This window comes from Triplophysa dalaica, chromosome 6 (assembly GCF_015846415.1).
Source record: "Triplophysa dalaica isolate WHDGS20190420 chromosome 6, ASM1584641v1, whole genome shotgun sequence".
In the NCBI taxonomy this organism is placed as follows: Eukaryota; Metazoa; Chordata; class Actinopteri; order Cypriniformes; family Nemacheilidae; genus Triplophysa; species Triplophysa dalaica.
Window position 1 is genome coordinate 5,006,242 of NC_079547.1, and position 16,067 is coordinate 5,022,308.

General features: G+C 37.3%; 2 protein-coding genes across 4 annotated transcripts; both read left to right on the forward strand.

Moving 5' to 3' along the window:
• Positions 1 to 1,013: 1,013 nt before the first annotated feature.
• zgc:123305 lies at positions 1,014 to 10,192 on the forward strand. The gene is made up of 20 exons (XM_056750532.1): positions 1,014 to 1,075; positions 3,186 to 3,386; positions 3,470 to 3,565; positions 3,654 to 3,877; positions 4,780 to 4,878; positions 4,977 to 5,082; positions 5,171 to 5,915; positions 6,143 to 6,236; positions 6,359 to 6,555; positions 6,750 to 6,843; positions 7,166 to 7,235; positions 7,316 to 7,408; positions 7,502 to 7,575; positions 7,663 to 7,795; positions 8,134 to 8,282; positions 8,413 to 8,499; positions 8,615 to 8,767; positions 8,868 to 8,982; positions 9,069 to 9,172; positions 9,360 to 10,192. The coding sequence occupies exons 2-20, from the start codon at positions 3,195 to 3,197 to the stop codon at positions 9,502 to 9,504; spliced, it is 2,970 nt and encodes a 989-aa protein (XP_056606510.1). The 5' UTR covers positions 1,014 to 1,075; positions 3,186 to 3,194; the 3' UTR covers positions 9,505 to 10,192.
• A 146-nt stretch (positions 10,193 to 10,338) lies between these two features.
• On the forward strand, positions 10,339 to 16,035 carry trim107 (tripartite motif containing 107). Of its 3 annotated transcripts, XM_056750535.1 has the most exons (3): positions 10,339 to 10,826; positions 10,918 to 10,999; positions 14,273 to 16,035. In XM_056750535.1, exon 3 carries the CDS (start codon positions 14,284 to 14,286, stop codon positions 15,718 to 15,720), a length of 1,437 nt encoding a protein of 478 aa, XP_056606513.1. In that variant the 5' UTR covers positions 10,339 to 10,826; positions 10,918 to 10,999; positions 14,273 to 14,283; the 3' UTR covers positions 15,721 to 16,035. The 3 variants fall into 3 exon arrangements, with proteins under 3 accessions (XP_056606513.1, XP_056606512.1, XP_056606511.1); XM_056750534.1 differs by lacking the exon at positions 10,918 to 10,999; XM_056750533.1 differs by lacking the exons at positions 10,339 to 10,826; positions 10,918 to 10,999 and adding an exon at positions 11,015 to 11,375.
• The last annotated feature ends 32 nt before the right edge of the window (positions 16,036 to 16,067 follow it).

Sequence of the window (16,067 nt, forward strand, 5' to 3'; positions counted from 1 at the left end):
TTTTTGATTTGGAAGATGCTTTTCTCCAAATATACTATACATTTGTATTTTTAATATTTGCAAACCCTGGGATCGAACCTATGATCTTGGCGTTGCTAGCGCAATGCTCATAACACTGAGCAATATGAAATTACAAAAACTTTAGTAATATTTACAAACACTCTAAATTTTTTTAAAGGTATTTGGTTGGTGTCATCAACCAAAGTCTATATTCTCATTCTCTAGTGTGTATGAAACAGATGGTTTAGTCATTATGTTATTATATTGCCCACCTTGGAACAGACTTTTTTATATTTCATTAGAGTTGTTTAATATTTCTAAAGTGTGTGCTTATATGATATCTAAACAGTTGAGCATATGCACATCAAAGACAGCATTGTTTTCCTTATTGCTTTAACATAAGTAAAGATCCATAGCATAAGAGTTTTCGATGGATCCAAATGTTTAAGGAATATCTCTTAATCACTTACTTACAGTATTATATATCCTTTGTAATATTTTTTTGTATGCTTTTCCAGATCTGATGGAAAATACATTAAGCATAAGCATTGAAAAATTATGTGGAACACTCTATAGTGATTCAACTTAGCCAATATATGGAGTGATTGTGTCAAATATAAATTTTATTTTACAAAACTACATTTACATTTATGCATTTGGCAGACGCTTTTATGCAAAGCTACTTATATTGCATCGTCCTATACATTTATACATAGGTATGTGCAATCCCCTGGAATCCAACCCACAACCTTGCGTTGTCAACGCAATGCTTTTACCACTGAGCTACAGGAAAGACTAAATGTCGTTTGCACAATGTCAGTCAATAAGGAGTAGCTAAAACAAAATAAATATCTACGATATGATATGTTGTATCCTTAAATTATGACAAAAAAATAAAAGTCAGGTTCCCTCTAGTGGTGCAGAAAACAAACTCACACGTCAACAGAAGCACTCTTGAAGAGGGCGTGTCCTGAGAATCACTGCCCGTGATTGGGCAGAGTTTCATTGGCGTGCTGACGTGTGTTCCTGTGCGTTTGAGTGCAGGAAGTTTTTAAAGGTTGCTGGTGTGCTTTAGGTAAGTCAAAATAACTTCATAATTTCGCATGATTTACACAGTTTAATGTGTTTGTTTGGCAGTTTTGTCCCGTGATTATAAAAAATGAATGTGGGACGTTTAAAAATAATTAAAAAAAAAACTAAAACATATCAATGTCTAACAGTCAAATTCACATTCTGACATGTTTCATTGCCTCTAAAGTGTCACGGTATTCTTCTTGTATTTATTATGTACAGATATAAGTAAACATGTCTTTATGTTGAACAAAAAGCTGCTTTTCGGTTTTCCTATTGACAGTCGACAGTAGTCAAAACAATACATTTGCATTGATCTACTGTTTGTGACATTTTTCAACTCTGGTAATATATTTTTTAATGAAGGTGATCAAAATGTGCTCAAATGTGTCTTTCTTATCTTGTTTAAGTATGGTTTTCCTATTTATTCGGGATTGTCAATTTAAAACGAATTTACCAGTTTCAGGAGTCACGTGATGCTGTTTACTTACTGCAGCTGGTTACAAATATTTGGCATCCATTCATTAACAGTCCTGATATTTGTGCTCTTCTAGGTTTAGATGTTCGATTGTGATGAATTTCGTTAAGATTATACTGAACATTTCTTGTAATTCAAAATCCCTTGTGTATTTTTGTGGGTAACATTACACAAGATGACTGTAGAGATCTATTCATGAGCCCCTTCAACAGACTTAATAGAACAATTTTTTTTAACTTGTATTGAGGTAACATGTATTTAATTAAAATTCACTTTAAATAGAGGATAAATAAGAATAGAAGGAGGCCGAAGTGAGTCATTTGAAGAAAAGATAACACTACACTTAACAGATTAAAGAAATGATTAATCATTATATTCATTCTTTCAAATTCCTTCGTTCCTGTTGAACTGGCTGACACATAGTTTTATTATTTTTTATTATAGACATAACAGAATTTAAACAGTTGAAGATTTGGACGGAGATAATATAACTTTACCACTGTCCTGTTAGAGATATTTTGTTTAGTCATCATGAAGATTATAATGTTCTATTTTTAATGTTCTATGTTCAGTACAGCTTCACTGGAATGAATGTCTGCATTATTTGTGATTCACATTGTAATTTTAGATTGTCATCTATCATTATATTCTATAAATGATAAAATGACTCAGCTGGTGTCTCTTTCTCTGTCTCCCCAAACACACGAACACATACATGTTTGTGTTTGTTTCGACTAAAAGTTAAAAACCTGTATGTTTTAAAGCTGTATGTTCAGCAGGGTTTTGTTGTGTGAGCAGTTGAATGTACTGGGTCTCTCTCAAAATCACCAGTGTCGCCCTCTTTGTTAGTTCCACACCATTACAGAGAGACAGAGAATGAGAGAGACAGAATAGGAGTTGCATTTTAAATTTAACCAGGTTCTAAACAAAGTTCTTTGTGGTGTGGAAGTCCAGATAGAGAGCAGTTAGCTTTTGAACTTATTTCAATGGCAGCTGTAAGGTTTCAGATTCTACAGGAAAAGGAAATCAATCTCATATGAAAATCTGGGTAAGGATCGTCATAGATCAGTCTATGTAGAAGATGTAAATGCTTGTTTCAGAAGTTCAGCAAATTAGCTTCAAATGTCATATCAAATTAACATAGTATATGTGATAAAGAGAAAATGAAAAATTCTGGGGCTTTTCTATATTTCTGTAGTAAAGATAAACAGAACTTCAGTGAGAATCTTGGCTCAATGATAACCACTGTGGCCCTATGGGAAATTAAGTTGTTTCAATATGTTCAAAGTGCTACTTATACTTGAAACAGAGATGAAATATTCTTCTTTCCTCAAATATTTATAGGTGAAGGGTCATTATTTATTCCCAAAGTTAAGGTACACTTTGACCCATGTACATCCGGTGTTTCATTTAGTTTACTACTATCATACTTTTTTCTGACGACATGTCTGATGATAAAGTTTAGATATTGAGGATCAGACTTTTGCTTTGTGTGCAAAGGTCACAGTTACAAGTGTCTGGTGAATCTCTATAACAGAGAAATCTGATGTCACAAGAAACGTAAAAATGTTGTTCTAGTGTTGTTATTTGAACCTCATTTTTTGGTAGCGGCTGATTTGGCTGTCTTCATTTTCAGTGTCAGACGATGAATTACGTGGGTCAGCTGGCAGAGACGGTTTTTGTGACTGTTAAAGAGCTTTATCGAGGACTGAACCCTGCCACGCTCACAGGAGGAATCGATGTCATCGTTGTTCGTCAGCCAGATGGCAGTTTCCAGTGCTCGCCTTTCCACGTGCGCTTCGGAAAACTGGGAGTCCTTCGTTCCAAAGAGAAAGTGGTGAGAACTGGGAGAATCTTTCACACACACAGCAATCTGAAGGTGCATTTTCCAGCTAATGCAAACCCCGAATGTGTCCTCAGGTGGATATTGAGATCAACGGTGAGCCTGTGAATCTGCATATGAAACTGGGCGATAATGGAGAGGCGTTCTTTGTGGAAGAGAATGAGGATTTTGAGGTACGTCGCTCATAGATTAATCCCTTGTGTAATGCCTCTGTGTTAAATGTGTAATATTGGTTTTACATATACATGCTCTCTCTCTAAGACCAGGGTTCCTGCTCACCTCTGCACCTCTCCGATTCCCACTGACCTTCCAGAAGTTTCTGAGTTTACAGAATCTCCCCCCAGTGTCAACTCCTCCAGTTACCGGAAGAAACGGCGCAGAAAGCGGGCACGCTCCGACACACACCTGGATGCCATGTCCTCATCAGATGAGAAAGAAAGTTTAGACCAGGATGTCCATAAGGAGGAGTCGCCAATGGTGATGAGGTTGGAAGTTGTTTGCTAGTTTAGTTAAAGCTGCAATCCATAACGTTTAACTCTATATCACCATCTGTGGTTGAGACGCAAAATTGCAGGTTAGTTTACGTACTTTATGTGAGTTGAAGTCAAGTTACAGTTTGTGCGAAATTGTACCCGTTAGCTCAATATAAATTATCACATCGCCTTGGAATTAAAAGGTTCTATATTTGAAAATGTTGTCCAAATTGAGTTCACGTATTATTTTTAAGTGTCAACTTATTTGCATTATGTGAATTTTTTTAAGTTGTGTACATTTAAGGACTTTTTTAAGAACACAAAATGGTTCATTCTACCAAGTCACATAGAATGCGAAAACTCCAAAGTTCCTCAGAATGCAGAAAGACCCATATTATATCAAGATAACTACACTCAAAGGTTCTTCACTGTGATGCCATAGAAGAACCATTTTTGGTTTCATAAATAACCATTCAGTCAAAGCTTCTTTAAAGAACAATCTCTTCCCTACCTTTTTAAAATCTGAAGAACCTTTTTTCGCCACAAAGAACCCTTTTGTCAAACAGAAACGTTCTTCTGATGGTAAAGGTTCTTTATGGAACTATTTAGACAAAAGGACCTTCTGTGGCATCAAAGAACCCTTTGAAACACCTTAATTTTAAAGAGAGAATTAGTTCGACAGTTTTAAACACATTTTCATCTTTAAATAAAATTATGGATTGCAGTTCTAACCATAAATTAAACAAATGCCCCATGACCACTGCCTGGTCAAGCTGTTCTTCTAAAACATCTTCTTTGGGCTCCTGTCATTTTGATAGATGATTCTGACCCCTTTTTTAGAAACATCTGAACGTGACTGAAGAAGGTTGTGAGCTATACGGGGTAACTCACTCGTAATTTGTGTTTTATTATAGTAAGTCTATATACTACTCAATGTCAGAGGAACCCAGTGAGGAACCTCAGAGCAGAGAAGTGCATCCTCACTCCGATGGAGAATGTTCTGTCAATGAGAGGTAATCTTAAAGTGACTTTGTTCTATGTATGTCCTGTCTAGTTATACATAGGACGAATTTCTCCCTCAAACCTACCCTCACCGATTTTCTCTCTGTAGTGTGTTCTACAGTCGCCCTCCGTCTCCTAAGAGCGATTCAGAATTGTGTAAGACGCATGAGCCTTTAGGACCTCAGATGCAATGGAACTGGGGTGCTTTTCCCAAGGTATCTATTATATGCAGAGAGCTTTGATCTCTGGGTGAAAAAACTACAGAATGTAAAGCATGTTAATTGTTTATTTTCTTCTGTGCAGGTGTGCCAGGCAGAGAAAGAAGAATCAGAAGCCCAACATAACCCAACTTCCCCCGTCGTGCCCTCTGACCACTCTCACTTCCGGACAATCCACCGTCAAGCACCATTTGACATTGAGAATGCAGATTCCCCGGCGACAGTGGTGCGACCAGAACCTCAGATTGGAACAAACAGCTCGGTTCCTTATGAAGTTGTCCATTCAAGTAACACACAGCTGGACAACTGGGTCGTCGAAACGCATGGCGTGACCTTGCAGTCTACAGACGATTCGCAACCCTGGACTGCAGTGGAGATCACAGACAGAGTTAGATGTATAGACAATAAAGCTGAAACATCAACCACACCAAGAAACACAATCCATGAGACCGATCCTGCCAACAGCCCTGCGAGTACCATAGTTCCCATAGAGAGTACAGAGACCCGTGATAGTATTGTCTCACATGACTCCAAAAGTCAGGCAAGCACTCGTGTTACATTTAGCGAGGGGGACGGTGTTAAAGTTTTAGAAGCAGAAACTGTCATAAACTCAGTTGACTTGATCAATTCCGCACCAAAGCCTATTGCCCAAAGCTCTCAAGACGACTCTGGAGAGCCAGAGGAGGAGGCTGGGCTGGAGCCTTTCATGACCAATCAAAATGCTGAAAATGCTGTGTTGACGCCAACCCTGGAGGCCATAATCAAATCAGAGGATCAGATGGTTCTCGCTGAGTCCTCGAAATCAACAGACCCTCAGGACAAGAGGAAAGGTAGTCGACTGAAAAACAACCATTAATTAGCATCTGAATCGCCATCTCTGTTTAAAACATAATTGCAGGTTACTTTACGTACTTATCTTTACGTCAAAATGACATTTCCAGCCCAAAATCTGACCCGACAGCTCAAGTTGTAAATCCTTATTATAAGCTTACCACTGCAAATCAGAGTAAGACAGATCTTTCATGCATTTGTTCAATAACTTGTGTTGTTTTTATAGTCAAGCGCAGTCATCATTTGGGACCATCTGACATCTATCTTGACGACTTGTCCACTCTGGACCCTAATGTTGCTGCTCTCTATTTCCCAAAGAGGTTAGAAGTGATATATTTGCTTGGAAATATAAAAAAAACAAATGCACCCAACCCCATGCCAACTCTCTCCCTTTTTCTTTGCTTTTACTACATTTCTCAAATTCTTTCCTCTCTATTATTAGCGAGCTGGAGTCATCCTGCTGCTCTGACCTGGATCCTCGCTCCAGCCAGCACCCGGAGCCCTCTCCTCCATCACCTCAATCACTGAACAGCGCCAATGTAGACAGCGGCACAGAATATCTGTCCGACTCGACGACTGACACGCTAGATGTGACTATGTCCCTGTGCGGGCGAGGAGATATCAGTCAGATCAGTAAAGGTATTGGTGGAGCGTGTGAGAACTAGATTTTTCCTAACCAGCTGCTCTGAAAACATAGCTCAGTGTTAAACACCAGATATGTTTTGATTTAGCTTTTGGATTTGATTTGGATTTTGGCTGTTGAAAATGATTTATGTGGGCAACATGTAACGACATGTTAACCTGTGTTTTGATGAAAAGTTTCTCTTTTGCAGAAAAGTTTATGCAGCATCTTGTGAAGTTTCAAGATTTTGTCAACAACCCTGGAATTGTTGAAGACCCAAACCTAGTCATCTGCATCAACTCAAAGTTAGTGTCTATCAAACGTTTTTGACCGCTGTCTAAAGTTTGTTGTTTACAGTGTTTGGAAAACGGGATTGAAAAAAAATACTTTTTTACTAAAAAACACTAGGTTTTAATTGCATCTCATTTTTCAAAACTGTGACTTGACATGCTAAATGTATGTTATGTTTATTCGTGAAACTTTATTACCGACAAAATATTGTATTAGTATAGTACTTATGTTTTAATATACAACATGTTGTTGCTTTTCTTGTATATTGTATAAACTCGTAATAACATCTGTGGCATGAACCCAATACATCTCAACTCTATTCTCCTGTTGTTTCAGATATTATAATTGGGCTGTGGCTGCTCCAATGATTTTGTCAGTTCAAGCTTTCCAAAAGAATCTACCAAAGGTTGGTCAGGTCCAAGATCTCAGATCAGTATTTTAATGAAGAATCCTTTAGTGATAATGTGTGATACTTTTCTGTTGTAGAGCACCATTGACAAACTAGTCAAAGATAAGATGCCAAAGAAGTCCGGCCGCTGGTGGTTCTCCTGGAGGAAGAAAGACATGAACAATATTGAGGTTCAAACTAAGTCTCTTCAGATGAATACATTCTAATAGACACAGCAAAGAAAGATTATTTAGAGCTACAACAAAATTATGTTTCTCATTTAGAGAATTCAAAAGCCTGAGTCAGAGGCGAATCAGCCTAAAGCATCTGCTTCCAGCACTGGACCCACTTCACTGCAGTAAGTGTCATTTATATATCCATTGTATTGCAATTTGATGTTTGTCCCATAAATCAGGGATTATTTTGTGTTTCTTTTTGTGTGTAGGAAGTCCTCTATTGAACTCTCGAGTGATGAAGACGGTTCTGTCTCCATGAGACTGAAGGCTGCAAGTTTAAACATGGCACAGTCCATTAGTCAGATGTATCGTAAATCTCTGCGGCTAACCTCTGAACAGATAGTAAGATTCATACTAACCATATACAATGTGTAACAAAATTATGAGATTTAAATGTTTAGATGTGTTTTTGTGCTGTGCATTATGGTAGTGTTTGTTTGTCCAATGTTGCTTTTTTATTATGGTTGGAAGAATATGTTAATAGCGCCTATTTGGTACTTTTTTTTTATTATAAAAAAATTAAGTGAAATAAATATGTATTAAAAAAGTTTTTTAGTCTAAATATATTTATTCATAAAAATAAATGTATTTAACATTTTTAATTAAAATGTATTAAGCTTTTTACTCTCACAATTTCCACAGACATTCTGTAGTAACCTGGATGAATTGTGTTTTGTCAGGAGAGTTTGAATCTGCGTGAGGGAGCCAATAAAGTTGTTTTCAGTGTGACCACACAGTACCAGGGCACTTGTCGCTGTGAGGCGGCCATTTACCTGTGGAACTATGATGACAAGATTGTCATCTCGGACATTGATGGAACCATCACAAAGTGAGTTATAGACATGTATAACATCATTAACCACTTGACTGTACTTAAAGGGTCTGTTTAATTTTTTTGTAGAAAGTGTATATCTATGTCGTGTGATAAAATAAATCACTTCTCCCTTTTACCATGACAGGTCAGATGCGCTGGGACACATTTTACCTCAGCTGGGGAAAGACTGGACTCATCACGGCATCGCCAAATTATATCACAAAATACAGGAGTAAGCCTCAAACAAGCCACATTAACCAGTTTCTGATTTATTAAAGCTCACCGTGTCATCATAATTCATGAAACAATCAGCTATTAGCTCCTGAGTGTCATGGCCTCTTTTGCAGGAATGGCTACAAGTTCCTGTACTGTTCGGCTCGAGCCATAGGGATGGCAGACATCACTAAGGGTTATTTACTGTGGGTCAATGACAGAGGTACTGTTCTACCTAAAGGACCAGTGCTACTGGCTCCCAGCAGCCTGTTTTCTGCATTACATAGGTAAGCATACCTGCACACACACACACACACACACACCTGCGTACACACATCTCAACACACTGATAACAGTATAATTGTATCCTTGTGTGGGTTTTCGCAGGGAGGTGATCGAGAAGAAGCCAGAAGTTTTTAAGATCGCTTGTCTCACTGATATCAGAGATCTCTTCCTCCCTAGCAGATGGCCCTTTTACGCTGCTTTCGGCAACAGAACTAATGTGAGTGCCTTGAGTTAGAAACATATATTCCTCTCCTATGAATTTTGGAAAAAGCTTGACCATGTTTATTGTTTGTTTATATGAAGGATGCTTATGCATATAAGGAAGTCGGTGTACCAGAGACTCATATTTTCACAGTGAACCCAAAAGGAGAACTTGTACAGGAAAAAACCAGAGGCAACAAATCCTCGTAAGGATTAAAATGCATGCACGCATTTAAATATATATACAGTATATATTTAATACATATCATCCAATTATGTCACTTTTTCATTGTTTACCCCCATAAAACGGCATTATTTAGAAATGTGCAACACAATACAAATAATTGTACAAAACAGATTTGCTGGACCAACATCTGTGTGTTGTGTTCACAGCTACTCTCATCTCAGCGAGCTGGTGGATCATGTCTTCCCCTTCCTCTGTAAAGATTTTACATCATCCTTCGAATGTCCCGAGTTCAGTCATTTCTCATACTGGAGAGAACCATTACCTCCGGTGGACCTGGATACCCTGAACTAGACTCAACATGCATCTGTTCGTTTCCTAGCACTGGTTCAATTCCAAGCTAAATCATATCTGCTGATCAGGAATCGGTTGCATGTTCTACTGTCTCAATATTTTCTTAATGCTTATGTAGAGCCAAAGTAAATGAGTCTGTGCATTGACAGACACCATTTGTCAGAGATTTATATCTGTACACATATCACCCACTGAGCCTACATGAATACAATGCAAAAATTACATTTTTGAAGACAGATTAATCATAAACAATTTAACTAGATTATAATCCAGTTACAATGGGAAACACTACGTTTCACCTGCTGTCAATAGAAGTTCTCAAATACTCAGAAGTGCTAGTTTGGCCTCTGGAACTCTTTGCCTTCACATGTATGTGCACTTTAACTACATTATCATCAGGAAGCTTTGTGGGTCTCATGAATGTATTTTTCATTCAAGTTCTCTACCAAATAATGGCCAATACTGCTTTCAAATATTTTTTGTTTCTTAGTATTTAAGTACATCTTTTTAAATATTTACTTCTTTGGACTGGTTATTGTAGGAGTGTTCATTTTTATATACTGTATACAACTCAATTGTAATTTTATTTATTTAAAGCATCTACATAGAGCTAAAACAAGGACAATCTGGTACATAGGCCATTTTTGTTTAATAAGATGTTGAAACAATAAAATCATTTGTGAGATTATTATGTGACATATTTAGCTACATTTGATTGGGCTATTAAACTTTGGTATTAGACATCTTGCAATGCAGTGTATTATAAACAATCTTCAAATTATGCGTTTTTAGAACAGGTGTGCTTTTGTTTTACGCTTTTAAAATAATTGCATCATTAAACAAATTATTTTGCTATGAAAACCCAGCTTTCATAGAGCCTTGATTTGGGCCAGTGAGTAACTAACTACCAAGAACACTATTAAGTGCATGAAAACGTCCTGCCCTGGTAACCACCCCACCAAGTACACTCTATTGTGCTGGCACTTTTGCACAAGCAAGCTATAAAATAAATCTAATTTTAAGATTTTAATACTGAAGTGTCTATCACACTGGAGTGTATTTACTGCAAATGTCTTTCTAGCACTCCGTAGTGCAAAACCATTTTCTGCTACTTAGTATAAGCTGTAAAGACAAAGTTGCCACATCACGATGTTTGGCAAGATAACCGGCCTATATTTTTTGACACATGGTCATGATCAATATGTAAAGGAAAACGCACATAAACAGTTGTACCCCTTTGATTTCTGAGCTCGTGCTGTTGTGAAACTGACCTGTGATTGTGGACTGCAGCTCAAGCAGGAAACATCCGAGTATAAATAAAGGTGTGTAGCAATAAATTAATTTCTGCTGCCAGGTGTGACAACAGCAACTCTTCTCGTCTGTTCTATGATGAATTAATCATGTTTTACATAGGAAACATCTCATATATTTCATATCTGAAGCATTGAATCTCAATTTAGCGTCACTTCACTGTAATCCACAAGAAAACGTGCTGGTAAGTATGTTAAATTAAACAGATCGTCGAAGAAATGTTAGAAACTGTTTGCAATAGTGTAACTGGTGACGTGATTATATGCGTTGGATTGTTAACGCGCGTGACCTAAATCTACATGTTATACATTAATAAACAAACAACCCGTTTACAACAAACTACTCAGTACGTTAACAGTAAACGTAGCAGGAAAACGAAACTCACGCGACTGCAGCCGTTATACATCGAGCTGTCTCGAGCTTACTTCAGTTTAGCATAAAATAAATGCATATTAGATATACGTTAGCATGTAACGTTAAAGGCTGAGAGCTTAGTTTTACTTCCCTATCTAAGCAAGAGTTGTTTTATATAAATGTCAGACTTCACTCGCAGGTTAAAGGTAAGACGCCGTTTTTGCATTTCTAGTTTGTCTTAAATGGCTAAAAACATATGTGTGCTACAACGTAAATATCGTCAAGTTTGTGGTGTGGTTTAGTGCTACAGAGGTTGGTTGGGCAGTAGTAACGATAGTGGAGAAGATGTGCGATATCACTGACCATCCCTTATAAAGGGTGTCGGAACAAAAGATTAGCGGTACCAAATAACCGTTGTTTTATTAGAGCAAAGGTACAGTGTCACCATGGTTTTGGCGGATTGATAACCTTATTGCATCACCATAGCTTTACTACAAACATGGTTGTAAAACCATTGTTGTTACTAAGGTGGTGTTACAAATAAAAGCAATTACACGGTTTGAGTTATCTTTCATTTTCGTAAGGGTACAGCATCCTTACAGTAGCGTGAGGAAAAAAGTAAGGTAACATTTAAAGGGATAGTTCACCTAAAAAATTGAATCTTGAATCATGAACTCACCATCATGTCAAAATCTGTAAGACTCAGACTCTCTTCTGCAGAACTCAAATAAGAGATCATGAAGAATGTTGAGAACTAAACAACATTGCCCACCTTTGGCTTTAATAATATAGACATCATGTTTTAACAAACCTGTTGTGTACAAATATCTGATAAACGTCTTATAAACATCTTCTAAATGTCTACTTGACATCTGACTGGAAACTTCTCGGAGACGTATCGCAGATAAGCAAAAACAATTAAAAATACGTCTAGAAGATGTTAATGCAGATATCAAAAGACATCTTCAAGATGTCCGTGTGCTATCAGGGACACGAAACCACAGAGGCATTTCTCAGAATATCTTCTTTCCTTTAAGGAAGTAAGTCAATACAGGTGTTAAAGGGGTGAGGGTGAATTAATTATATTTGGTTGAAAGTGTATTTTGGTCCAAAGGATGCAAGATTATCTCTTTTCTGTTAGTTTGTGTAAAATAAATTAATAATTATAAAGAGAAACGTTTTCATCTCAAAGTAGCAATCTGTTACATTTTATCTGTTAAAATAATCAGAAATCAATTATTTAGTAAATACATAGATAAATCGGTGTTCAAAATAATTTTCTTATCTTACCCTGATTCACAACGGAAAGTTTATAACAATGATTTATAATTTGGGCTGCCGGGTCGACCCATTCAGAAAATTTGAATTTGGGGAGTGCCTCTTTGCATTATTACATCACGTTCGTACACTATGGAGAGGTGTGTGGATAGTGCTGCTGCGGGTTACAGAAAGTTGTTCATTCTTATAACAGTCGTTTAGAATTTTAATCATCATCTATAAGGCTGTGTTTAATCTGGGATGTTTTGAAAAGCGATCATCTGGGAATTTCATGTAAACATCACGATTTATTAAGTTCTGACGCTGCATACATCTAGAGAATCACTTGTTGTTTATAATAATGTAACGTCGCACTATGGAGAGTATTGACAGCTCCGTGCTAAAGCAGAGACTAATATCTACATTGATTTTGAGAGTTGGCTACAATATCAGAAAGAATTGCATTAATGCCATTATGGCTTTATCCGCCTAACACGTAAGATGTCACTATCGTGATTTCCTTAATGAAGTCTTTGTTTCATTAAGTCAGAACAAAAGTAGTGTTTTCAGATGACACTTTCCAGATATACAGTATTACTACACAGTGAGCACAGAGCTCGGATTCATCTGCGTAGTGCAGCAGTGCCAAAGCACAACCCACATAAAGAAAATATCTGACATTTGAGACTTGCAACAAAGAGGCCAATCTTCCGGCATCCACTTTAAGATGTCACCATATCAACAGCCATTGTGTAATTTGTGTACAGTCTCAATATTTTCTTAATGCTTATGTAGAGCCAAAGTGTCATTGACAGACACCCTATATCTGAGATTTATATCTGTACACATATCACTCAGTGAGCCTATATGAATAAAATGCAAAAATGACATTTTTGACGACAGATTTATTAACTAGATAACTTATTCTACCGAATAATGGCCAATAATTCTTTCAAATCGTTTTTCTTTATTGTATTTTTAAGTAAATCTTTTAAAATATTTACTTCTTTGGACTGGTTATTATAGGAGTGTTAATTTCTATATACTGTATACAACTCCATAGTAATTTTATTTATTTAAAGCAAATAATTAAACTAAATCAAGGACAATCTGGTACGTAGGGCATTTTTGTTTAATAAGATGTTGGAACAATAAAATAATTTGTGAGATTATTATGTGACATATTTAGCTACATTTGATTGGGCTATTAAACTTTGGTATTAGACATATTTTGGATAGATAGGGGGTGTATATACTGCAGGGCTACTTCAGGTTAGATTACTGTGTAAATCATGTTGCAATGCAGTGTAACATAAAAGGTGTTTTAAGAACATGTGTGCTATTGTTTTACGCACTTAAAAATAATTACATTATTAAATAATTTATTTAAATATTTACAATTTGCTATGAAAACCCAACTTTCATAGAGACTTGAGTTGGATTTTTTGATTTGGGCCAGTGAGTAACTAACTACCAAGAACATGCTATTAAGTGCATGGAAACGTCCTGCCCTGTTAACCACCCCACCAAGTACACTCTATTGTGCTGGCACTTTTGCACAAGCAAGCTATAAAATAAATCTAATTTTAAGATTTTATACTGAAGTGCCCATTACACTGGAGTATATTTACCGCAAATGTCTTTCTAGCACTCCGTAGTACAAAACCATTTTCTGCATCTTAGTATAAGCTTATTTTATATTTCAAACTGAGATGGCAACAAGGAGGTCATTCTTCCAGGCGGTCCCTTTAAGATGTAACCATACCAACAGCCATTGTGTAATTTGTGTGCAGCCTTTGTAACACTCTATTATAATAAACTGTTATGCCTTGTTTGTGTTATCCAGAAACAAACGTCATGGCGCAGTCGTCTTCTGAGAGCTGTCTAGAGTCGGAGCTCATCTGTCCCATCTGTCTTCATATTTTTCTTAACCCAGTCACACTACCCTGTGGCCACAGTTTCTGTCTGACCTGTTTGGAAACACCCGAGAGGGATAAAACTTCTCAAGAACTTTGTTGCCCAGTGTGTGGAGAGCAACATCTCAGCCCAGAGTCCTTACCGAGAAATATTAAACTCAAAAACATTGTTGAGAGCCACAAAGACGGAATCATGGTCAAAACCAGAGATGAACATCCATGCACTGTAGAAGACAAGGTGATCAACAATAGCGACGTGTCTGTTAGGAAAGAAAATATAATAGATGCTGTGGATGAAAACTGTGAGTCTTTGGAGAACGAATCAAATGAACGCAGATCTAGATTGCTTACGATAATGAATAGTGTTCATGAAAAGCTTGCTGTAGTAGATGATCTAGTGACTAAAGAGAAGGAAGTAGAGGCTTCTGTCAAGTCGAAACATGCTAATTTGAGGAAAGAGGTTGACAGTATACTGGAGGAAATGGTAGATCTAGTTAAGTCCTACAGCATTGTTGGTATGAAGCTTCTAGAAGTCAGGTTAAAGCCCAGAGAAATTGATGCACAGAACAGAGTAAAACTACTATCAGACCTTCAGCAACAATTGAAGACTGCAGAAATCCATGTCAGTACCCTGAAGGATGAGAATGACGACACTTTTGTAAGTGATGAGATCCGAAAGATTGAGACCCAAGTTTCCAGCTTGACTCCGCCATCTGAGGACCCTCGAAGTGAAATGGAGTTATTCATCAATTTAAAAAAAGTTTGTGTGGAAATGGAACATCACAATACTCAACTCCGCCTTGGCCTCGGATCCGTTCAGCGAGCTTTACGAGTTGTCCTCAATCCTTCAGAGGTGACGTTTGACCCCGAGACCCTCCATCCCAACCTGATCTTGTCCGAGGACCTTAAAACAGTGTCTTTCAGTGTAGCAAAGCAGCCCTATCCAGCCAATTCTCATAGGTTTTCTAGTTTCTTCCAGGCTCTGAGCTCTCAGAACTTCTCTAGAGGAGAACATCTATGGAGCTTGAAGGCCGAGGGTTGTCCCTGGGTTTTAGCTTTGTGTTATGGTGGGCTTCCCCGCTCTGGTTCTGGTAGTGGTCTGGAGAGCAGTGCTGGTTCTTGGTGCCTCATGTACTGTGATAACCTGCTGAGGGCTTATGAAAATGGAAAGGACACGCCACTTAGACGTACACTGTCTCTGAAGAAAGTAGAGATACACCTCAGCTTTAGTCGCGGTACATTATCTTTTTACAGCATTAGTGATGTGAGTGGGGAAAGAACTAATCTTAATACGTTTACAGTGAACTTTACACAGCCTGTGTATCTGGCTGTACGGATGATGTCTGGTCATCCCAAAGCACATATAACAGTAAGCTAGTGATTTCATATAAGGTGTAGCTACAATAACATCTTAAAAAAGTTTTTGTTTTGAGAGAAATGACAACAATGATTTGATGGACAAACTTGCAAAGGGTTGTTTCATTATTCATGTATCAGAGATGGTTCCCCCCCTCAAAAAGATGTTTACCTTTTATGCCTTGCTGGTTTCAATATTTGCAACATTTCAACCTTAATAAATATCACATTGTTCTTGCAATATTCAAATTTATGAAAATTAACTTTCATCAATCATAAGATAGGTATATGTTGAAACACGAAGAAGGTGATATTTGCACTTTTGCATTTCATGTAATGCTAATGTTTCTCTACTATATTCTCTGTTTC

Coding starts and splice junctions, on each gene's coding strand:
- zgc:123305 (XM_056750532.1), top strand. CDS start 3,195: ATGAATTACGTGGGTCAGCTGGCAGAGACGGTTTTTGTGACTGTTAAA. Junction 5,083..5,170: donor ACTGGGGTGCTTTTCCCAAG/GTATCTATTATA, acceptor TCTTCTGTGCAG/GTGTGCCAGGCAGAGAAAGA. Junction 8,500..8,614: donor TTATATCACAAAATACAGGA/GTAAGCCTCAAA, acceptor CCTCTTTTGCAG/GAATGGCTACAAGTTCCTGT.
- trim107 (XM_056750535.1), top strand. CDS start 14,284: ATGGCGCAGTCGTCTTCTGAGAGCTGTCTAGAGTCGGAGCTCATCTGT.